This window comes from Atheta coriaria, unplaced genomic scaffold, assembly GCF_025399875.1.
Source record: "Atheta coriaria isolate IRGN ID8LTWV9N9 unplaced genomic scaffold, Caltech_Dcor_3.1 hic_scaffold_5_pilon, whole genome shotgun sequence".
Taxonomy (NCBI): Eukaryota; Metazoa; Arthropoda; class Insecta; order Coleoptera; family Staphylinidae; genus Dalotia; species Dalotia coriaria.
The window spans coordinates 4,909,947-4,933,328 of NW_027045447.1; the positions used below are offsets into that span (position 1 = coordinate 4,909,947).

The 23,382-nt window shown below is 39.1% G+C and overlaps 2 protein-coding genes, 3 long non-coding RNA genes and 1 other non-coding gene across 15 annotated transcripts; 2 read left to right on the forward strand and 4 right to left on the reverse strand.

Annotated features, from left to right (window-relative positions):
- Window positions 1-69: 69 nt before the first annotated feature.
- Actn (alpha actinin) lies at window positions 70-15,127 on the reverse strand. Of its 3 annotated transcripts, XM_065303414.1 has the most exons (13): window positions 14,801-15,127; window positions 4,851-5,085; window positions 4,450-4,785; window positions 4,249-4,344; window positions 3,976-4,055; window positions 3,643-3,735; window positions 3,351-3,581; window positions 2,992-3,290; window positions 2,647-2,926; window positions 2,455-2,583; window positions 2,066-2,150; window positions 1,367-2,007; window positions 70-1,302 (listed from the first exon to the last, which is right to left on the reverse strand). In XM_065303414.1, the coding sequence occupies exons 1-13, from the start codon at window positions 14,918-14,920 to the stop codon at window positions 1,144-1,146; spliced, it is 2,784 nt and encodes a 927-aa protein (XP_065159486.1). In that variant the 5' UTR covers window positions 14,921-15,127; the 3' UTR covers window positions 70-1,143. The 3 variants fall into 3 exon arrangements, with proteins under 3 accessions (XP_065159486.1, XP_065159485.1, XP_065159484.1); XM_065303413.1 differs by lacking the exon at window positions 4,249-4,344 and having other exon boundaries at window positions 3,976-4,061; window positions 14,801-15,126; XM_065303412.1 differs by lacking the exon at window positions 3,976-4,055 and having other exon boundaries at window positions 4,259-4,344; window positions 14,801-15,125.
- On the reverse strand, window positions 9,078-10,554 carry LOC135792111 (uncharacterized). Its single transcript, XR_010548196.1, has 2 exons — window positions 9,733-10,554; window positions 9,078-9,647 (listed from the first exon to the last, which is right to left on the reverse strand). It is a non-coding gene; the product is annotated as an uncharacterized lncRNA (long non-coding RNA).
- Window positions 15,128-15,193: 66 nt separating the features above from the next.
- Window positions 15,194-16,144, forward strand: LOC135792731 (uncharacterized). The gene is made up of 2 exons (XR_010548442.1): window positions 15,194-15,282; window positions 15,349-16,144. It is a non-coding gene; the product is annotated as an uncharacterized lncRNA (long non-coding RNA).
- Window positions 15,480-15,551, reverse strand: TRNAQ-UUG (transfer RNA glutamine (anticodon UUG)). The gene has a single exon. It is a non-coding gene; the product is annotated as a tRNA-Gln (tRNA).
- nclb (no child left behind) lies at window positions 15,741-17,612 on the reverse strand. The gene is made up of 5 exons (XM_065303417.1): window positions 17,323-17,612; window positions 17,140-17,237; window positions 16,904-17,083; window positions 15,968-16,843; window positions 15,741-15,906 (listed from the first exon to the last, which is right to left on the reverse strand). Exons 1-5 carry the CDS (start codon window positions 17,478-17,480, stop codon window positions 15,809-15,811), a joined length of 1,410 nt encoding a protein of 469 aa, XP_065159489.1. The 5' UTR covers window positions 17,481-17,612; the 3' UTR covers window positions 15,741-15,808.
- A 39-nt stretch (window positions 17,613-17,651) lies between these two features.
- LOC135792730 (uncharacterized) lies at window positions 17,652-21,956 on the forward strand. Of its 8 annotated transcripts, none has more exons than XR_010548436.1 (7): window positions 17,652-17,818; window positions 19,316-19,515; window positions 19,613-19,778; window positions 20,012-20,399; window positions 20,507-20,564; window positions 20,672-20,729; window positions 21,151-21,956. It is a non-coding gene; the product is annotated as an uncharacterized lncRNA (long non-coding RNA). The 8 variants fall into 8 exon arrangements; XR_010548435.1 differs by having other exon boundaries at window positions 20,018-20,399; XR_010548437.1 differs by having other exon boundaries at window positions 17,653-17,818; window positions 19,613-19,705.
- The last annotated feature ends 1,426 nt before the right edge of the window (window positions 21,957-23,382 follow it).

Below are 23,382 nucleotides of genomic sequence, written 5' to 3' on the forward strand. Positions count from 1 at the left end.
GATACTTTCTTGCATCCTTCAATAAGTTGGGGATTATGGGCCGTGATCACAACAGTTGGCATACACAAATGAGAATATAAAATTTCATTTTATATTTGTGTCGTATGTTTGTGTATTATATAAAGTGACAATATATCGACATAGTTATGTTTACGTGGTGTGTCTATAAGACGAGTAAATATAGTTGTCATGAATGAATATGTCTCTTAAGATTTTCGTATGATTGTATATAAGTATCATTAATTACTTTAATTAATCCTTCCTTTGATATATATTGGGACGTTGAATTTTTATTCAACCGAATGAGCTTTTGAAGCCACCCGCAAAGAGGCATTGGTGCCATCTTCCATAAAACGTCGAAGTTCTCGTAAATATATTATTGTTTTCAATTTTATCAAGTTTCACATAATAATCGCTATATTTATAATAAATTCAACCTCAAACATAAAATGCTCTATAAGTAATAATATAATAATGAAAACTATACAGTTTGTGTGAAATTAATAAATGTATGCGAGGAAAACTAAAAATTATTGAGAATAACAAAACAGCTTCCAAGAACAAATAAAATAGTGTGAAGAGAGATAGAGAGAGCATTATTATGTAGCTACCGACTGTACTGTACAATAAAATAGTAAACAAATAAAATATTAGAGCATTAAACTTAAAATTATAAACAAAAATATTTGTAGAATTACGGTACGCATGTTTCAGTACGTAGAGTTTGATTGATGTTCAATCAAATACGTGATTCTGTTCGTTTCAAGCTGCTTCCGCATAGACTGTTTCTTCGATAGCGAAACGCAGCCAAAGAAAGAAAAAATAAATAAATACACAATAGACTTAATTCTTTGCCTTAATATTACTTCGAATTATCAATTATGAACCAATCATTCCGGGCACACTAAATATGGATAATATAAATTAATATTTCAAAGAATGATTGGTTCACTTGCGTAAATAAAAATAAATTAATTATTTTTGTGTTTGTGTTGATTTTTGAGGATAATTTGAGGGGTTTTACGCAGGCTAAGGATTTCGATCTTGCTCTAGGAGTAGTAGTTGAATCGCTTAACCCTAATGGCATCCACAATCGATTAAAATATGTTAAATTACAGTTGAATGGGGTGGCGCGCACCGCACTTAAAGATCGGACTCGCCGTACAGTGCCGTTGAGAAGGACATGTAGTCGAGAGCGCCGGGCACTGCGTTGGCGCCCTTGTATGGTGGCATGCGCTGGATGCAGTATTCCGCTTGGTCTGGTGGCAATTCTCTTCTTAATTCATCTGGCAGGATGTATGGCTGAAGAGAAAATCAAAACATTTAAGTACATTCCTTGATTCATTTGCAGAAAAGTGCAACTTACCTTATCAGAAGCTAAAATGCGGAAACTGTCGATAACTTGTTCGGCGGTGTCAGTATCGGTGCTTTCCCTCGTCATGAAGTCCAAGAAGGCATCAAAGTGCACGTAGCCTGAACTGTTTGGATCTACAACAGCCAAAATTCTCTGGAAATCGATGTCACCCTGTCTGTCTTTGCCGATAGAATAGCCAAGAGATACCAGACAAGACTTGAACTCATCAGGAGCGAGACGACCGGTCCTGTTCTTGTCGAAGTGATTGAAAGATGATCTGAATTCGTTGAGCTGTTCCTGTGTGATGCCTTTGGAGTCGCGAGTTAAGATTTGATTTTCGACTTCGTTGATGTTGCGATTGATTGAGGTCAGCAGTTGTTCCCAGCCGACGCGCAAAGTTTCCATCGTGTATTGCGTGTACCTGTTCTCAAAGATCATACTTTCCTGCACGGCTTGATGGATCTTCTCGAGTTCTTCAATATGCGGCTTGTATGCGTAGACGCCCTGTTCGTATTCCTTGAGACGGTGCAATTGATCTTCGAGAGTTCCATGGAGACCCATTCCGATTGCAGTTACAGCATCCAATTGACGTTCGATCCATGGACCAACAGCGTTGGCCTTTTCAGCGAATTGACGACGTAGCATTTCATTGTCTGTTTACAAAGGGAAAAATCAGTATAAGAAATATAAAAAGTTTCTTTTGGATCTCACTTTGTTGTTTCCTAAGTTCAGCTTGCAAGGTGGCATCGCGTTGAGGAACTAATTGTCTTACATCAGCCCATTTCCTGGTCAAGTCCTACAAAGTATATCGAAGATATTATCTCAAACGTTAAAAAATATGTAAGACATCTAGAGTACTCCACTGTTACCTCTAGATTGCCAGTTATTCCTTCCTTGGCGGCACAAGCGTCAAAAACATATGCCGTATTTCATTGCAATAATTAACACCACAGTCAAAGGCAGTAAATAGTTATCAATGTCTCTTGGGTATTGACATTAACGATATTAACACATAATGAGTTTATTCAACCTTTACTGCCTTTGCATATTTAATGACTATACTAATATGACATAATAATTATATCTGCATTAATACTTACATGTGCTGTGAGAGTTGTGTAAGGATTTTCCAAACCTCCGGGTACTTGATGTTGCTTGACAATAGCCTCCACTTCTCTAACTAAACCAACAATGCTTTGGAATTCCCTATCGGCCTCGCCCAAAGTAGCCTACAAACATTAGCCATCAGTAATCGGATATTTAAATATGTTTCTTGATCAGCAACTTCGTACCTTGAAGTGAGAGTGAGCATCAATAAGGCCTTGAATTTCTTCAACAGTGTGTACAATGAAGATGTCAACCAAATCTTCGCGAGTACCGTCCAACCAGTTGTTGAAAGGAGCAGCACGTTTGGCAAACTCCAAGTGCAAGATGTCGATCTTCTCCAAAATCTTTTCGGCTTCGTCGAGTGCTTGGCGACGACGTTGAGTCAACGCGCCGAGCCTGTCCCATTGGTCGCAGATGCGTTGACAGCGAGCATTCACGCTGACGCTATCGTGATAATCCAATGTGCTGATGTAGAAAGAAGAATTGTTAAGAAACTTGTAATAATACGTGAATTGAAATCAATTTATTACTTGAGTTCTTGAGCAATAGCGGCAATTTGTTCGACGCGGTCTTGATGGGCGGCCAGATCAGATTCAAAGGCCTCGTGCTTCTTCTTCAAGGCCTTTAGTTCGTTGAGACGGCATTGCCTGAAGTCCTGGCTTTGCAGCATCTCTTCCTTGCCACGGGTCCATTCTTCGTGGGCATCGGCCTTGTGCTTGAACTTCTGAGCCAAATGCTCCAAACGTTCCAATCGCATCATTTCCGACAAGAGCCATTCTTCAAAAGCCTTCTCGGCTGTTTCCAAACCTTTCCATGCATTGGCAATGTCCTATTAATAATAAACGCAATTAAAACCATATTTCAATGAGCATTCCTGATATTTACGTACAGAAACCATTTTGCCCTCAGTTGGCATGTAAGCAGGGCGATTCGAAAGACGCAATTTAGTTTGAAGGGTGTTGAAATTCGTTTCCAACTTAGCCTTCTGTTCTACACGTGGTGGCTTGTGCTTGCGTCGGTAAGTGCGGTATTCCTCCAACTTCTTCTGAACACCAGCCAACGAGTTGTCGGTTTGACGTGAGCCCAACCATGGCATGGTGCGACGAATCCACTCAAGGAGCTAATAGTATAAACATTTCAATGTACATTTACAATCAAAGCAAGCTATAAAATATACATACGTCGCTAGCCAAGCGTTCGTACTCTTCCATAAGACGCTCATTTTCTTGGTTGACTTTCAAGACTTTGCAGATTCTGTTGGCTGCAGTTTCCGCCTAGATTAAACAAAATATTTTAGCTCATCTCAGAAATATTGAAATACAATTAATGCATTGTGCAATTTAACTCATAATTTTAAAATGTTGCTAGATAATTTTTAATTGCAACAAAAACAACTTTCATATTCGTGAGTAATTATAAAATTATCATTGCACAGTGACTGTAATTGTTTACTTGATATATATTTTTATTATTAAATTGCAGGTGTGTCTGTACAAATGGTTAATAGTAATCACCTTTTTCAAGCCAGAAAAACAATGGTAGTACGACGATACATATGTCATAACAGCTCGTTCGTCGGGCATGGCGGTATTCTGTAAGTCTGCATGCGATACATATTAATTACTTGCGTAGGCAACAGCAAAAATGTTAATTAAAAAAAAATAAAAATCGAAAAACACTTTGCACTTATTCCGTAGAAAAAACATAATGTTAGGGCGATAAAACGGAATACACATTGTTAGATCAAGAAAACATTTCAGGGGGCAACGCGCTGTTTGCAGCAAAATCTAACTCTACCTGTTGCGCTCCTTGGAACGCATGATAATAGCATGACACATAAGTCATAATTGCGCGTTCATCGGGCTTAGGAGTGTTGATTAAGTCTGGAAATACACATTACATTGTATCTAGACTTGTCCAATATCAAGGTGGATGTGATTGATTTAAGATCTATTGAAGAAACTTGATTGCAGCTCTGGTTCACTTACCGTCAGGATCCAACATCCTAGGAATGTCGAGGTACTTCTCCGCGACGTCAAAGGCAGTGTTTAGGTTCTCGTACGGGTTATCCTTGGACAGTTTGCTGTAATCAATGAGATCTGGGCGATGTCGGTGAATGAGGGCGCAGAAGGCCAGACCATCCTTGAAGGACAGATGGAAGTTCTGCACGTTCACGTTCTTGTAAGGTGCAGTCTTGCGCTGGCACCAGAGCAACAGACCTTCCTTGGCGGTCATTTCTTCAACGGAGATATCCTGAATAGCAAAACGCAGGATAATAGTCCAGATCATACCCAGCGTCATCTTGAGGTTGCCATCGACGATTTCTAAATTAAAATACCCAAAAATAATGTAGTTTTTTATCCATTGGGAAAATAAAAGGCCTATTTACCTTCAGCACCAATGGAGACCAGTTTGACGCCTTTGCCGGCAATGTAGTCGAGGGCCTTGTTAACGTTAGCGATTTTGTGGAAACGCATCTTGCCGCGGTCGGGCTTCGGCAGCGTCTCGCCGGAGATGACCTCCAGAAGAAGCATGAGTTTGAGGCCATTGCGGAAGTCCTCCTCGATGTTATCAATGCCAGTGCCTGCTTTCCTCAGATGACTGTTACACCAAGCAGTAAATGTCTGGAAAAGACAAGTCAACAGCGATAAATATCAACATCGGACATCGCCGAAGAACGGCACGCGTCGCGCGACATTAATAACGTACTTAATAACATTGCGAACGCGCAAGCCAACTGTTGGGATATTTGTTATGCGGTGACATGAACGAGCCGGACATTCGACTAAAAATACAAAGTACCATATTTTGAACGCCGTCTGTGCGGCGATAAAACGCCTAAATAAAAGGTACAATTTCATCGTTGGATTAACGCCGGCGATAAAATCGCGACTGGCGATACTAGGAAGTCACGCATGATTTACTACGCAACTGGCGAAATTCGTTGGCTTTTCGCTGCTTGATAATCATAGCCGTGCCGGTATTATTCTTAGGGCGAGGGGGCTATTGACCAAGCAGACGTGAGCGACAAGTGTTTCGCTCGACTCCTCCAACCGCCTTGGCTCGCCATATTTTTAGCTAGGCTACGGCGTTGCGTAACGCCGGCGCGTAATGTGTAACGTAAAACGGATATTGGGATTTTAAGACAATTTGGCCGGATACCAAGCGAAAGGAAAACAAATGGTCGGAATGAATAACCAAACAATATGCGACCCGCCACGCGAAGCTTCTCCAAGCGCACGTCATACGCACACGTTAATAATAATATTTCAAACATTTAATTCGTTTATACGAGTTTATGGCTCGTAAACGTTCGCATCGCTTTGCTTCAGTACACTGAATGAGCTGTTACAAATGATCAGTGACATCAGGCATCGATCGAGAATGCGAAAATTGTACTACAAACCGCAGAAAAACATGTGAAAAGTGAGTCAAATTTTACGAATTTCTTCAAATATCCGAATATCTCACAGCGCACGCAGGGCTAAATATAAAATGTGGAACGGGATTAAAGATGCCAGTTTGAACGGCGCGCCAGCTATTAATAAATGCCAATTGCTCCTGCTCTCTGCGCTACAACTACTATCGTAACTTCTATCGCGAACTCGTGGACGAAAACAAAATGGATTTCTTTATGACCATGGCTCACATTAGCACACTGGCATACCGCGAACGGAAAATGCACCTTCACATTTCAACTCGTTGCGAATTGATTCGATTTCGCGTGCGGACTCTGCTTGCACCTTTTTCTTCGCTACTTGACTATTTCTTTCTCCGCTGACTCGGCGTAATTTTACTTTCGTGCTTGTGTACATGGTGTTCACACCCAATAACCGAGTGTCCGAGTCAGCGAGCGCGTAAATGCCGTCTAATTGTCGGCTTATAATGTTTTCATGTAATATTCATGTTGGACAGCTTGTGGAATCAATGCAAAAGTGTAAACTGGCGCGTAAAGTGGTCGGCGTGAAATTTAATCGGCCGTTCCGAATATTTTTGCATAATGATCATTCAGGAAATATATTATTACGCACACGTTACGTGTTACAAGTATCCTGTACAGGCCGCCCGGTGTGTGGCTTTGAAGTATGTAATAAAGTTGGCATTAATATAGGTGCATTCGGATACATTAGACGCATGTGAATGCGGTATTGGAGCTCATTTATGAACGCGTCGGAGTGAGAAATGTCGGAATGTGAATGCAAACTGTCCATTTTCCGCAAGTATATCGTGCAATTTGTGGTTTTACTAGTTTCATATGAAGTGTGATGAGTCACAAGGTGCTTTTTTGTACGAATTCGTTAGCTGTAAAATTTGGCTGGGCATGCGGCCAAAGTGCATTTATGCAATAGCCGCAGATAAATTTCGTTTTTGCCCAGTGCGCACGTTTTTTATTTGTGCAAAACAACTTGGAATGCACGAGTGAAACATCCCACTCTACATTCGTAGAACTCATGTAATAGATGGTATCATATTACAATCAAACAAAATCAACTACCTTAATATTAGTGTTCTTCCAATTCAAGCTTACGGAGTGCAAGTTTCGACGAACCATTGACAAATCTATCACTGACATAAATCAAACCCAAAAATAATTGCTTTTCGAACAATCACACTAAAAGTCACATTTTGCAACAAAGTTTTTATTGTGTATTTGTTGATATTGAAAGTTCTGTATACAGAAATGTTTAATGTGCAAATAAAACAACGGCAAACTGCGGCTGCTGTATTATAGTTGAGTCGAGAAGAGTTAACTACATTAGTGGCATCTAACATATCAGCATCCGGTCGTTTCGTTCATAAAAACGTGAAGAGCTGTGGATGAGAGTGAAGCGCGACAGCGAAAACAATACGCGAACAATGCCTCCACACCGTAGTTCTTTAACGGTACAGCACAGCGCATCGCATCCACTTCCAGCGAGCACACATCCTACATGCATCCTCATATGTGCGGTAACGAAGCGTAAGTGCGCCTCCGACGTTAACAACTCGTTGAAGAGGCGAAGAAGTTGCGACCGTCGACGAGGACCTCAGACAACAGATGAGCGCACTGTAAAACTCGACAGCATAATGCCGCAATAATAATCATCGGATGAAACATATGAGAACTTTATTATGTCGGATCCTGTGTATATCGCATTGCCACATTAAACGTTCGTAATGAATGATGCTTAATTAAGTTTAAACCATACGTTATTATTAAATAAATTTAAAAAGAAAATATTCCTGAATGTCATTGATATATATCTGTAAATCTTAACGAGCTAATGAAGTGCTACCTACAGTCGCGTTGCCAAAATCAACAACGCTGAATTGTTAGGCGCCTGTTCCAATAGTGAACCAAATAATTTGAATACCAACGCGTTGAATGCGACCTCATCGCACCAATAAAACGAATTACAGCCGAACGCTGAACGATTGTTCGCTTTGTATGATATGTTGTAGTGTTAATGCGCATTAAAATGTTTTGTATGCAAATGAACACAACACAACAACACAATACGTGATCAATTCGTTTAATTTTTAGACTATAACGACGTAATAAAAAATACACCATTCACGTAATGAGTAAATATTTTTTCCATTGAAATGTGTCCACAAGAAATGTATGTGGAATTGAATTTTATACCAAAAACAGCAGGTCGATTAATGATTTAATGCGCTTTCTTGAAGAACTTGATAGATGTGAGTGCCGCACGCAGCGACCAATCGTAATTAACGCGTCGAACGAGACCTAGACACCGGTAATGAAGCAGATGACGCTCGAGTCATATTAAAACCGGATAATATTCAATGTTGTGGTGTTAACGTTGATGGAATGCGACGTTCTGCGCTAGCTTTTCGTCGTTTTAGCCATGCACAGCGTAAATATTTGTGCTGCTTATGGTCGTGTCTCGTCTCGTCTGGCAACCATCATTGAAGATGGATGGGACGACACAGTCAAGTATCAATCAATTAACCTTCATTAGTTGCACAAGAAATGGCCACGAGATTGCAATTGTGCACTTGAATGCAAGAAGAGCTTATTAACGCTTTCTAATGATTGAAAATTAAATAAATGAAAGATTACGCGCAAATTTCTTCTCAGAAATACAATCAGAAACGCGATAAAACGTCGAAAGTTGACAAATATTCGTTTCCTTTCGTTAACAACTGTGCAAACAGTCGATCAGACAAGATTTCAATATATTCAAAACGTTTCAAAATATATCTGCATTTAATATAATATTGAGTTACTTACTTCCAAAAAATCCCTAGTCAAGGTCGAGTATTACCGTTTCATGATATTTTATTCCTACCTCAAAAATAACAAATAACGCATGCAAATTAATGTATTTTGGCTTGCTAGCAATCGTCTACATACTCGGCTGATGACAAAAATAAATATTTTTTTAGGGACAAACGCCGCCGTTCATCGCTTGCGCTCGTTAACTAGCGAAACGCGCACCACGTCGCCAGTTGCGAATGCGATTCGCGTCTAGTTAATGTTACAAATTGTGTACAAAACGTCTGCGGCCCACGAAACCTGTGATGCAATTTAAAAAAAAAACATGCGAATTTGGCAGATGAATTATGCATGCACAACGATGAAAAGTGTATAAAAATAACAAACAAGTAACGAGAATCTTTTTCGTCAATAAATAATATTCATTCGTTTCAATGGGAGACAAAAATATGCACGACTAGACACTTCGGAGTGACAAATTGTTTTCGTAAATTGAATCAGTTTAAAATTAAAAGTAAATGTAGGCCGAACGTGTTTATTAGTACATTTGCCTGATGATACTCGCGGCAATTAGCGAGCTTTGAATTAATTAAATCTAGGTTATTGCGTTCAGAAACACGTCCCATCGGCGATCGCGAGACCGAACGAGTTGAACTTCAAACTGGTCGCTTTTTCCATCGGCCCGCGGAGCAGCTCGATGGTTGTCTCTCTTCGATTCTTCCCTGTTTACAGTTTCGTTCGTTACCGTTACACCATTATCGTATTTTGCTGCCGAGCCGAGCATATTGGCTTGATGGCGTCTTTGTTTTTGTGTTTTTGCCCACATGTCGGCGGTGTGTAAACCCGCGCTTGCGACGTCCAGTCTCGCGAAGTCACGATTGCTTTCCTTCTTTCTTCATCGATGGAACGGCACGACATGACACGCGGCCCGATGTCGAAGTAAAGCGTGCTCGACTTTTAACTCTAAAAAATCATACATTCAACATTTCGAAACTTTATTAATCATCGACGTTCAATGCCTAATACTCATTCGACGTGATTTTAGTACCATTGTTATTTCGTTGCAATGGCAAACAAAGACATCGCTTTGTGCGACATTGCACTGTCATAACATAACTATGTACCAGTTGCGTATGTTTCTAGGATTTTCTACAAGTCTTTATTTTATTTTATTGCAAAGCGTGAGCTTGCGACATTTTCATTGTTATTGCACCGCGCGTCACGTTGATGATATCGAACTCACAAGGAAACGACCGAAATGCCGGGGAAACAATAACATTATGAGGCTTCTTGCAATGCTTCCTGTTATCATATCGCATTACACAGTAGTGCAATCAAGCGTTGGCTTTAAAAACAGCGCGTCGTGCATTTTTAACCGGCGATATTGGAACGCAGTGCATGCGTGTATGTGCAACACACCATCGCGTCATTAAAGCGCCATCAAGGTTGATGCAGTAAAAATGCGTCAAGGTCGCAAGGTAACAGAACCACAACAACAGGCGAGAGAACTCGTTGCACGCTTGAACCGTTCATAATCCGATATGAATGGCACCAACACAAACGGTCGAAGATCGGAACAATCGGCCTTTCTAATTATGAATTATTCACGAATTAATTTCATACACAAACCAGATTTAAGTTAGATAAAAGACTCCGGAACAAATTGCAATGCCTATTTAAAAATACGAATCGTAGGTGAATCAAAACTCTTGTAGAATTATGAGAACGAAAGCTCAATTGAGATAAAAGATGGGAATTGTATAAAAAGATGATTTAGTTCAAAACAAGAAGTCAATGACCAAACCCACAAAATGACTTGTAATAGTTTAATATCATCCAAATAAAAAACAAATTCTCTAATTTTGAAAAAAATAAATATGCACACAAATATTTTGGTTGACATTGGACGCACCCAAATGTTAAAAAGTGCCCAAATAGTCAAAACAAGGTTGTGCCATAAATATCCATATTTTTTCCAATAAAATATTTATTTTTGATCAGACTTAGAATTTGTGTAACAGTAAACACTAAATATTGGCACCAGTAAATCGCATTGGAATGCAAAATATTCAGCGCCATTTAATTAAACATTACTTAATCAAATCGCTATAAATCATAACATAGAATCATTCGATGTACGATTTTATTGCCTTTTAATCGAAGCGCATGGTATTTTCATTTGATTAGCCAGATCGACTAAACAAAAATGCACGTACTTAAAATACACTAACGATTTTATAGCGAATTAAAGCTGCCTTTGAGATTAAATTAATAATTCAACTTTGGCAGCAATCTACTCGTACGATCAGCAGCGTGCCGTGTACTTTACGTATCGCATATTTGACGACTTAATCGCTGAAGTTCAATCTTATTACACATTCAACCTGAATCATTTTCGTTAATCAATCGATACAAAAATATACCAATGTAAATTTCAATATTTAATACACGTTCTAAGTTCATGTAGAATATCAAGTGTCATCCACTTCTGTCATGACAATGGTTGGTGAAAAAAGTTCATCTCGGTAAACTATAATCAGTGTCACTCCTATTATCAATATGATGATGATGGCAATGCAAACGAAGACAAAAATGAGACACTTCTTTGTTCGACAGTCCGCCCACGTGTACTTCGGCACAGTTGGACCGCTAACTGATATTCCTCCACCCATAAATTATTTAGCAGTTGAAATTAATTGTTCAATTATCTCTTACTACGAAAAAAACTATACAGCAAATGAGAATTGTTATCGTAGCAAGGGAAGCGCTTAATATAAGTGTGAGTATTATGACACCTCGACGTGATATTTGGAAATTTAAAGGCATTTTATGTGACGTTTATTTTTTTTTATAATTGACAGTTGGAAACTTCTAGATCGATAACAAACAGTAAGAAATTTAATTAACACATGTTCAATATTTGCATTCGCAAATTTTATTTTTGGCAATCATAGAGAAAATCCATGATTTAGATAAGTAATCTAGAAAATAAGCCATTTCCGATGACATATCCACATTTGCAGTACTTAAGTATTTACACAATGATAAATAATTTAACTAATATTTATCAATATAATAATCAAAACTAAATATGTTACATAAGAATTGCAAATAAATTTTATTGCTTTAGTGAAAACTGGGACAACATTGCATTTACCACACATCCAACGCATGCGTTTCCTCATCATTGAAAGTTTATAAATGCAGTCGGAGGCGACTAAGACGAAATTCCACGTTGATATATGTTTATAGAAAATGATTACGCAATCAAATTTGCACAGTAAATCTCGTAACGTAACAAATCGAATTGAATAAGTTTATTTAAATAAATGATGATTATACAAAGCGCACATAACATGGTACAGATTATTGCTTCAAACCTATGATGAGAGACAATGTTTTAACAACGTTGACAGGAATACTCTCAACATGTGTAACACATAAAAGCTCGACCAGCGCGAGTTTCATCAAGAGTTTTGGTCCCCTGAAACGTGGAAGCTTCTCCGCGATCGTTAAATATTTATGAACGCATGAATGTTGTATTATATTATACACCCGTAGAGTGATCGTGGTGAAATGAGCATATAAACTATGGATATGAATATGAGGCCGGAGTGGCAGCGATTTGACTGTCTCCAAATGTATCAAAAATAAATATTTTATGTTTCCAAGACGTCTGCCTGTGACTAACCAAAACAGTAGGGAAGCAAACATCTATTTTCTTTTGTGGTTGCCAATATCTAAATTATTTTTATAACGAATATAAACCACTTTAAATTCATATTCGTTAAGACATTAATATTTTTCAATTACTACTAGAAATTAAATATAAAGTGTTAAAATAAAATTAGGTGTATGTTATTTTCTGCTCTAGAAAATTCGCAAATTAGCAGATAAAATAAAGATGAGCCCCGATAGTAACATGATTTTCTGGATGTTTTGTAGGACGGGGACGCGGGAATTTATAGCGACGCGTGATGCCTAGACCTAATTTTGTTTATATTTATAATTATGTTGAAAATTCGTCGTGAATCGCCGGCTGGTCACGCAATTCACACCCTCGCAGAATCCGGCATGCAGCCAGTGATAGACCGGAGGTAGGAATCGGACAGTGTCAAAATAATTGTTTATATTTTACCGAGGATCGTGTGGTGTGCGCGTGAAGTTGGAATGCGTGGGCGCTGCATGGCTAAATATAAATCAATGTCGAAATCACATTCGTATACATACTCTCGACGAATATGATACATGTGTGCGCTCGGCGTTGGCTTGCGCGACTCGTAAACGAGTTATTAACCCAGGCCGGGCAGTGCGCACGCACGAATGTACAAATGAATCAGAATTTTCGACGATTGAAGCTACCGAATGCCATGTGCCATCGCAACACATCAAAACATCGCCACCGGTTATGCCTCTGTTTCTTCGTGGCGCACGCCGTGTGTGTATCTATCGTATTTCATCATGTTACACGACAAACCAGCACGCATAACTTGGGTTATTGTTTATACAAAAACAACGAAAAAAACGATAACTACGCGCGGACGCATATCGATGTGCGTTATTTATGCGTGTTTTCTGCGTGTAGCTCCCGTTGTGCGAGGGGGCGTAGTGTGTTGTTTACTTTCGATGTTTTTCTAAAGCGGCACGATTTCTTCACCGGTCATGCGGGGCTGGCGCGCGCGAGGCGGCGAGATACGCCCGGATCCTTGTATGGTCATGGGAAATTCGACGCTCGACGCCGCAGCACGCAAGCAGCGTGCGCCGTCTCCGTTCCGCCGCCAGCGCACGCGCTGAACGTGCTTTTACTTTAAATTTAAATTGCCCGCATAAACAACGAGACTCGCCGGCTCGGGAATAGGCGAATGAAAGCGAAGAGCAAAAGCAAAGCGAGCCCATCGCCTAAACAAACTTTTCGAATTATATTATTAAAATTTGAGCTATTTTCAGCGACAATGGCAAACGTCCAATATGCTTTTCTTGTATTTCACCGGCTCATTAGGAGCTTCTCTTTGATGCATAGCACATTAATCAATATCAAGTGCTCTTTAAGAAAAATGGCATTTCGGGAAATATCGAGATATTGTTTGTGATGGCTTGCTGTGTTGGCATGTTGACGCCGCGATGCAATGGTAAATTCTCGAAATTTCGCGCGATTTCGTGACGAGCACGTGAAAAGCGCTGGGAAATTTTTTGGCTTGCCGGCGCTCGCTTACGACCACATTACATCACGCTACCCGATGACGAGAGACGCGCGTAGTCTCTCCTGGGATTCACCAAAAATAGTCCCCCATGCATATTATGTTACGCACGGCGACGTTGCCGCCAACTGAGAGATGAGCTTCGTTCTTATCTAAATCTCCGAACGACACCAACGCGTGGGGTAATCTTTTAATCATAAATTAACTAATTAATATGTAAACAAACTACAAGCGGTGTTCAAGTCTGTACTCATATGTTGTAATTTGACTAAAATGAAACTTTCAAACCTGCTGGGAACAATTCAGCTGCTGAGTGGAGGAAGCAAGCTGCATGAGGCTAGCAGGTGCGTTTTTGCAATAAAGGGTGAGATTCGCTGACGGCGGCAGACATAAAAAGAACACGCGCCTGTCTGTCGAGTGCAGGACGCGCCACGGTGCAACACGAGGGTGCGCACGTAGCGCACAATGCGTGAGCGTGATGAGTAGTGCATTCTGATCGGAATTAGAAGGGTGGCCTCATAGTGGTTTCCAGGTCTGCATTCAGTCAGCGCGGCTTGAACGGGGTTGTTCTAGGTTAGGGAGATCCGGCCGAGGGGATTGTTTACACCGCTTGCGATGTGCGTGTGGGCGAGCGAACTCGCCAGCTGCATTCGTCGTTCGTGCCGCGCGTGCAGAGCACAAGCAGACGCCCGAACGAATCGGAATGCATTCCAAACTAGAGTAATAAATACGTCGATACCGTGCGCATGCAGTTGCGGGGCCAGCCCGTGTGCTGGACGTGCTTATAAATAAAGCCGGGCCGAACGCAGATTGAAAATGCACCTTTCAGCATCTCATATCTTGACCAAAATTGCCTATCCAGATTCCGCACACAGCTAGTAAAAGTGCCAGTGGCACGCAACAAAACACACATTGTACCTTCTTCTGTTGCTTTTCCCAGGCGGGATCAAGAAGACCTTCCCGTTCCCATTCTTCTTCCTGCTCCATGTATCCATCGGTATACCCAGCGTCGCCGCTGTTGTACTGGTCGGTCATCATATTCGATGCGTTTTTGTTAGTGAACACAGCGTTGCTATCTTAGCGATCGCTCGCGATTTATGAAAAATCAACGAAAACCCGGCGGTGATTCGGAATCAAATTCGTTTGTTTGTGATTCAGTTCGTTCGAGTTGTAGCCGTGCAAGAGCACACGACTGAAGCGCGCACCTAACCCCACTAGCGCGAGCCCGACTGTAGCGACCGGCGGCTGACTAGTCTGTCGAGTCCGGCCGTCGCGCCGTTGGCCTCTTGCAAGCCTCCGTGCCACCAGCAGCAAGCGGACAAGGCATGCGTAATCCAAGCTCGTCGAATGGGAGAACAACCAACAACGAGAAACAGGCCGTACTCCGTCGCACTCGTAATGTACGCTACAACGCGCAGTAAGAGCGGCAACACGCCGTACACTACTATAGCGCGTGTTATTTTTAGTTAACGCAGGCAAAACGTACATTTAGATCGAGCTTCAACAAGTTTATTCCTAATATTCGAAATCATTTGCATTCGTTGATATAGTATACAATACGATAAGATTTATTATATCCAGGAAATTTGCAAAAGGAAGGTCCCACCGAGATTTGAACTCGGATCGCTGGATTCAAAGTCCAGAGTGCTAACCATTACACCATGGGACCGGTTGCCTATGAGAAGCTCCTAGCCTCACTTTAAAATCACATTGCTATGCAAAGTAATGAATACAACACCAAACTCTTATCACAGCAGAAAATAATGGATCACAGTGGCAAAATTGGATGAATGCGTTGACATTTTAATCAAAAATTGAAACATAAACAACAATGGACGGAATTTAAATTAACACTGTGTTACTGAATCAGATAGGCTTTATATTATCTCTCTTTCACAAAATACCAATAAGATAACAATTCTTAAATTATTCCTGTGTAACTTCCATTTCGGTATTTGACGTTGTCGGTTCACCACTTGCGACTGCAGTTTCTATTAGAGGCCTGGGTCCAAAATAATGTTTAACTAAAAACGTTTAAGTAATATAGTACATATTTGTTTCAAATTAGTCATGAGTTAAATGTACCTGGGTCATTTAAAAGTAAATCTGCTACCGTTAAATTGTTACTCTTGTTATCGCCGCCAGCAGCAAAGAAAAATGGTGAATCTGGACACATTTCAATACAATGCAAAACACCCATTTTCAAATCCTTTTCATATACCATTTGTGCTCCATATTTAGATTGTCCATTGGCGTCCCATACTTTCATAACGCCATCGCTTGATGTGGTTAATAATAAACCAGGACATTGACTACTGAATGAAAGCCCAGTAATATCCTGTTCGTATGCTTTCTGCATCCATATTTCACCTTTGCGGCAATCAAAACAATGCAATCCTCCCGTATTTGTGCCCACATAAAATATGTATGGTTCGGTAGTGCTCCACACAACTCGTTCAGCTTCCCCTGTCAAATCCCAACTCTTGTTTTCTGTTGACCTGCAATCAAATACTTTGGCTGTCTTGTCACAAGAGCCTGCTAACAAAACATGTCCTTCTAATTTGTGCCATTTGACACACTGCACTTTTTCCTCAAATGCTGTCAGTTTATTGGATGGATTGCCTGCTTCAATATCCCATAAGAGTATTGTTTGGTCTACAGAACCACTAGCCAAGACATGATGAAAGTTTGGATTCCAAGAGATGTCAAGTACAGCATCTTTATGTCCAACTGGTTTAATTTTTTTCTTTTTATTACCTTTTTTACCCAAGGTATATGCAGGTTCTAAACAGTTGATAATATCCAGATCCCAAATGTCAATTACTGGAGACATTGATCCAATGGCACAGTAGTTGCCTTGTGGTTGGCCTGGTTCAAAGTCCATCCATTCAATACAAAGAGGAAATGCTGGCAGAAATAGATCATGATGACAATACAATGATCCTTCTTCCTCATTATGAACTAAAATATATTTTACACATATTAACTTAGAACAGTCTATAGAAAAAAAGTATTTATTACTGTAAACTTCCAATATGCTTGCATCACCGTTGACTCTTCCAACTAAAAGTAAATTATCACTAGGCTTGATAATGTCATCATCCTTTTCTGAATCATCATCTTCATCATCAAAATTCTCTTCAGCTGATGCTGGCATCTCAGCAATGTTATGAATGCCCAACTGCTGAAGCCCTGTGTTTTCTGAAAATGATGTAATTTTAAGTTACATATGTATTTACAGATACTAATGCACTAACCATCTTCTTCATCATATTTATCTAAACTAAATTCCTCATCAATATTATCTGATGTTTCCTGATTCCTGGTTGAAGATTCACCTTCTTGATCAGCAAGCCTATTTAAGAAAAAATAAACCCACAATATTTTTCTTTAGCTGTTAACTGCCTGCAATATAATGCAACTAAATGATTATAACTTACTGTAATTTGGATTTAGTATCATTTATTATTTGAACAAGTTCTTCTTTTGTCAGCTGTACTTTTTCTGGATTCGCCTTTGCGACGCCTCGTTTCACCCATTTTAAACAAGGAATAAAGTTTATATTGCTTTCTGTATTAGCTAGTGCTTCCAGATCCATATTTTATCCGGAACTTTTAGATCCACACGTGTAAAAAAGTGAGGTTCTGTTTTCATCAACACATTGCGTTCGCAGTTCGTGTTTTTCTATCATGTATAACGCGCATCTTTCACGCGCATTGGCGCTGTTGATGCTGCTGGCGAACTCGGCGCATTCGGTACGACGACTCAAGTGCAAAGTCAAAAAGTTGTTATCGTTGTGTTAGCGTCCCTCGTCTTCGTAGATCAGCACGTTGTTTCAGAATAATTGTATTTCAAGTCGGTGTGGTTCATTGCAATGTAATTTAATTTAAGTGTCTGTTCACCTGAGCACGAGTGAGATTCTCTAGCAATCTGAAGGTAATTTATTTTTTAACTTCCTAATACATATCTTGTTCTTTAAATGATTGAAAATAATCATTCGCATGTAGTTACACATTCCGATACCATGCTGTACTAGTGTTGCATTCATGTAAAATCTTTTCACTACCTGAACCAAAGCGATCCCATCGACTTGGTGCACTTAGTTTTTTAATTGTTAATTACAGAGTGGCCTTATTCTCATAAAATACATAACATATTTACTACCAATTTCAAATCTACTTGTTTGTTGAGAGATATGTTTGCAAAGTCGTTGATAGCTCGCGAACTCAACATATTGAGAACTATTCGCGAGCGAAAAGAACTCTGAAAACCATGAAATTATATTCTCTAAGTACTTTTAGTTACTGTTTCGGAACGAAATTAATATATTTCATTGTCTTGTCTTATTAAGACTTCCGAAATTTCATAATCTTCAATCCGTTGGTGGTTGGTCGCTACCGCTTTTAGTTTAGAAGATATTGAGAATACTCGCCAAACATTATCAAGTATAAATTATTTTCGACTCCTCTCATTTTCCCAATTTTATCACTCTATCGTAAAGAGAATTTTCCGTAGATTAAAAATTTTCAATCCGTTGGTCGCCCTTACTTTAGGAAATATTTGCAATCGAAATATCTTGAATAAAATGCATACCTGGCTTTCATTCGGTCACGGTACGAGGGTGAATGCACAGGTGACTCTTATTCAGGGCACCGTATGTGGGCGAATGCATAGCTGACTCTCCTTCGATGCACCGTACGAGGGAGAATGCACAAGTGACTCCTATTCCGGGCACCGTACCAGGTTGACGGTAAAAGTGACTCGTATTCAGGGCACCGTACGTGGGTGACGGTATAAGTGACTTTTATTCAGGGCACCGTACGTGGGTGACGGTACAAGTAACTTTTATTCAGCACACCGTACTAGGGCGATGGTAAAAGCTACTCTTATTGAGGGCACCATACCAGGCTGACGGTAAATGTGAATTTTATTCAGGACACCATACAAGGGTGACGGTATTTTACGTGGGTGAATGCATAGCTGACTCTAATTCGGTGCACCGTACGAGAGTGAATGCACAGGTGACCCCTACTTTTGTCCATTTTCTTTATGAATTATTTTTCAATTTTGATATCATATCTTAACCTGAAATACCCGTAGATTAAAAATATTCAATCTTGCTCTCTCTCCTTTGCTTTTAGTTTAGGATACATTTGAAATCAAAATATCACGACAAATGAAAAAAATTATAATATAGTGTCTGTGTTCCTTGCAATACCCTTATATTATGTATACAGAATAAGCAAACATACTCATTTTCGCATTTTATAATATACTAGCTGACCCGGCAAACTTTGTTCTGCCTCGCTTTTCACGTGCAATTTCTTGTTCTTCTTCAGTCCTTTAATTCGCAATCCTTTGAATCCTAGTTGCATTACGGTTTTGTCGGATAAGATGTAAGGATTATGCTAAAGTTAATATGTTTTCATATAGGTGGCTGAAGAAGAGGTTTGTCACAATGTATGGCGCTACATGGCACTTCGACAAAAGCCAATTCTTCAGGTTTTACCTTGCAAGGTTTCCATTGAAAGTTGGAAAGTTGATCAATAGCAATGCAGAACTAGAAGCATCTTCAGGTTGCTACACAATTGTTGACAACATCTATTGGAGGATTGTCGAATTTGTTTCAATATGTAAGTGATGTAGTTTTTTTGGGTAATTATAATATTGTTATGGACTGTAAAGGAAGGCGTAACATTGCGATTTTCATTTTACCACTGTGGTTTTTAGATTTATATAGTGACGTGAAATTGCTGGATCTGGGACCGACTGCAAAATATATTGTATAATCATAAACCGAGTGAGGAAGGCTGAACAAAGAAGGTGATATTGCAGCACTTTATTTTGTTTTCAATTTAATTAGATCGAAGAACAGCAGAAGTCTTGTGTGGTTAATGTAAGTCATTTAACGCGGTATAGAAAACTGTAATTTTCATAAATAGCAATACCCCATTTTAACCCTTCACAACAAGATGGCGCTTTCAAATTTTATACGCATGAGATTGACCGTACAAAACTTTTGTTGCATCGCATTCGAATAGTTAGTTGATAAATTTTTATAATATAATTTCATAATCTTTAATATGATAAAAGATAATTTTTGTGCTTCGATGTACTGATTTTTGGCAGTTTTAGGGGTTTAGCGGGCGAACGAAATGTCCTAGGACAACGATTCTTTTATCAGATTGTAAGTATTGAATTTGTATATCATTTACATTTATTTTTAGGTGATTTGCGCACGGGAAACCGGCAAAAAGATCATTTTTGTGCTTTGATGTACTGATTTTTTGCCGTTTTGGGTATTTTGCGGGCGAACGAAATGTCCTAGGACAACGATTCTTTTATCAGATTATAAGTATTGAATATGTATATCATTTACATTTATAATTTGTGTGATATGCACACAGGGGAACCTGCAAAAAGATAATTTTTGTTCTTCGATGTACTGATTTTTGGCAGTTTTGGGTATTTAGCGGGCGAACGAAATGTCCTAGGACAACGATTCTTTTATCAAATTGTAAGTACTGAATTTGTATATCAGCTACATTTATAATTTGTGTGATTTGCACACGGGAAACCTGCAAAAAGATAATTTTTGTGCTTCGATGTACTGATTTTTGTTAGTTTTAGGTGGCCAGCGGGCGAACGAAATGTCCTAGGACAACGATTCTTTTATCAGATTGTAAGTATTGAATTTGAATATCAGCTACATTTATAATTCGTGTGATTTGCACACGGGAAATCGGCAAAAAGGTAATTTTTGTGCTTCGATGTTCCGATTTTTGGCAGTTTTAGGTGTTTAGCGGGCGAACGAAATGTCATAGGACAACGATGTTTTTATCAGATTGTAAGTATTGAATTTGTATATCATTTACATTTATAATTTGTGTGATTTGCTCACGGGAAACCTGCAAAAAGATAATTTTTGTGCTTAGATGTACTGATTTTTGGCAGTCAGCAGGCGTAATGTAGATTTCTGGGTAATTTCTGAGTTTCAAAACTTGGTGACGCTAGTCGGCTATCTTTAATGTTTTGTGCCGTCACACCCAGATAGCGCTAGTGTCAGCTATCTACTTTGTTTTGTTCCGCTACGGTCAGATGGCGCTGTCACGATTTGGTTTAAATTCACACTTAGTTTTTGTTGTTTTTAGTGCGCTGAGTTGTGGTGCGTACGTCACCGATATACACAACTTTTATGTTTAACAAAACAATGACTAACAAAAGTTGTATATTTGGGCTTCGAATGCTTTAATTTTCGGTTGTTTTAGGTGTCTAGCGGGCAAACCCGATGTCGTAGGACAACCATTATTCCATGTGATTCCAAATATTCTAGTTGTTTAGCATTGTCATATACAACATCTTTGTTTAATACAAGGAAAAGCCACAAAGGTGGTATTTTACCGCAGTACGTTAATTAAAAACCTTTGTTTTAAATATTTTTTTGTAAACTTCACCGGATAGCTTGATAACTTGCAATATATTTGTAATCGCATTTCTGTCGTATGCATATAGAAAAATGCCTTTCCATCTGCGGGTCGATTAATTATCAATCTGTATTGCTTAGTTCGGCTTAGTCGGTTGAGTGCTGTTGCCAGTGTGCACGTGTTTTGTTCATTAATCAAACGTGGTGACACTTTCTCGCGGTTCTTGATATTTTGTAGCATTACTAGATTCGATTGACAATGAGAAGCATTGAATAGTAACCGCACAGTATAGCGCACAACGAATGATTTGAGTGATTCATTGCGGTGCGTGCGTGGCGTTCGTCGGATATGTTTCGATGACTATGGATACTTATTGGAGCTCAAGTTAAATTTAATTGTTAAACGTGAATACAAGTTACTACATTTGGAATCTCCGCGTAGAATAGTAAAGAACTGCGTATCATCAATTCTACATACAATTTGCAGAAACGTGTTTGTGCTCTTCTGTCATTTATTGATTCAAAAACAAAGGAGTAAGTAGCATCAAATAAAAGTTTACTTTTATTTAACTTTTTAAATCTACCAGTTACCATGTTATTGCTTCATAATAATTATAATTGATTTGGTCAATAAAGGATAATTTAATTTTACATTCTTCTTTACTTGTGTCCCTAGTATTAAGTCAAGTTGAACTCAAAGAGTACACGATAGTATAACATAGTATAGTAGAGTGCGTGGAGCGTGTGCAACATAACTAAGGCTTGTGTTATTGTTTTAAAAGTTGATTAAAGTAGAAACATAAATAAAAGAATCAAATATAAATAATAAAAACACTCGGTGGTCGAGTGGGTACGTGCACCTGCTAGCATGCTAGTGGGCACGGATCGAATCTCAGATATAGGAGGCATTTTTCTCAAATATAAAAATATCAGGTGTAATTTAGGTTGCATATATGAATTGCAACGAAATATAAGAGAAATTGAAATACAAGTGAAGGTAATATGAGAAGTAAGAAAGTAAGTGGAGGAGCGGGAACAGAGAAATAGAAGAATAAGGAGTAGTAGAGAAGAGGAGAAGAAGATAGAAGGCAGAGAACAGAATAGAGAAGAGGAGGAAATGGAAGAAAGAGAACAGGGGAGAATCAGATTTTTAAATTTTTTGACGGCGTGTCGTTATAAGACAGTCTACAACTCCGATCCATCCATTGCTCCCGGCCCATCCTACAGCTACGATGTCTCTGCGCTTCATCCCCAGTATTCTTAGGCATATCAACAATTTTTATGGTGGGGGATCACCCCCAGAGAGAGGGAACTCCTTATAAGGACAATCCTTATAAGGTCTTGTTCAAATATTAGTAAGTTTTAAGTCGCCTCAAGAGAGGTGACACTTAAAAATATTCTTACAAGTTCTGATCTGTAGCTGAAATGAAAGAAGGAGCACACAAATCACACAGGATACCTTAACAATTTTTGTAGTAGGGATCATCCCTTGAGAGAGGGAACTCTTAGAGACCTGTTCCTGAAATGATAGAAGGGGTACATAAATCAAAGAAGTTAATATATCTTACTATTTATTTATTAGCAATAGAATACAAGTTTATATTTTACAAATCAACAGAATACGCGCCGCCTTATTGAAGCAGGACTTACGACCTGCATAGCCGCGCACATGCCAGTAAGTACTACTTCATAAAGTTCTGCCGGAATAATGAAATTAGTAAATAGCCAATTTTCTAGATGATTGGAAACAATTATACAGGATGTTACAAAAGGAAAATTTAAAGTGCAAACAAAAAACTCAACACTACAAACGCCGCTCACTCGACAATCAGGGAAACTAATACACATAATAATTCGAAGTGCAAAGAGTACAACACTAAAAACCACAGTTAAAGCAAGAGGAAAACATATATACAGTGTGTTCTAGAAAGAAAATCCCATCAATCAAAACATAAAACACTCAAAACTCACAACTAAAGGTGAGTTCCTACGTGCTGTTAGGAAAACTAATATACAAGGTGTTTCAAAAAAAAACTACAAAGGGAGTCAATATTCACAATATGAAGAGGGAAATTTA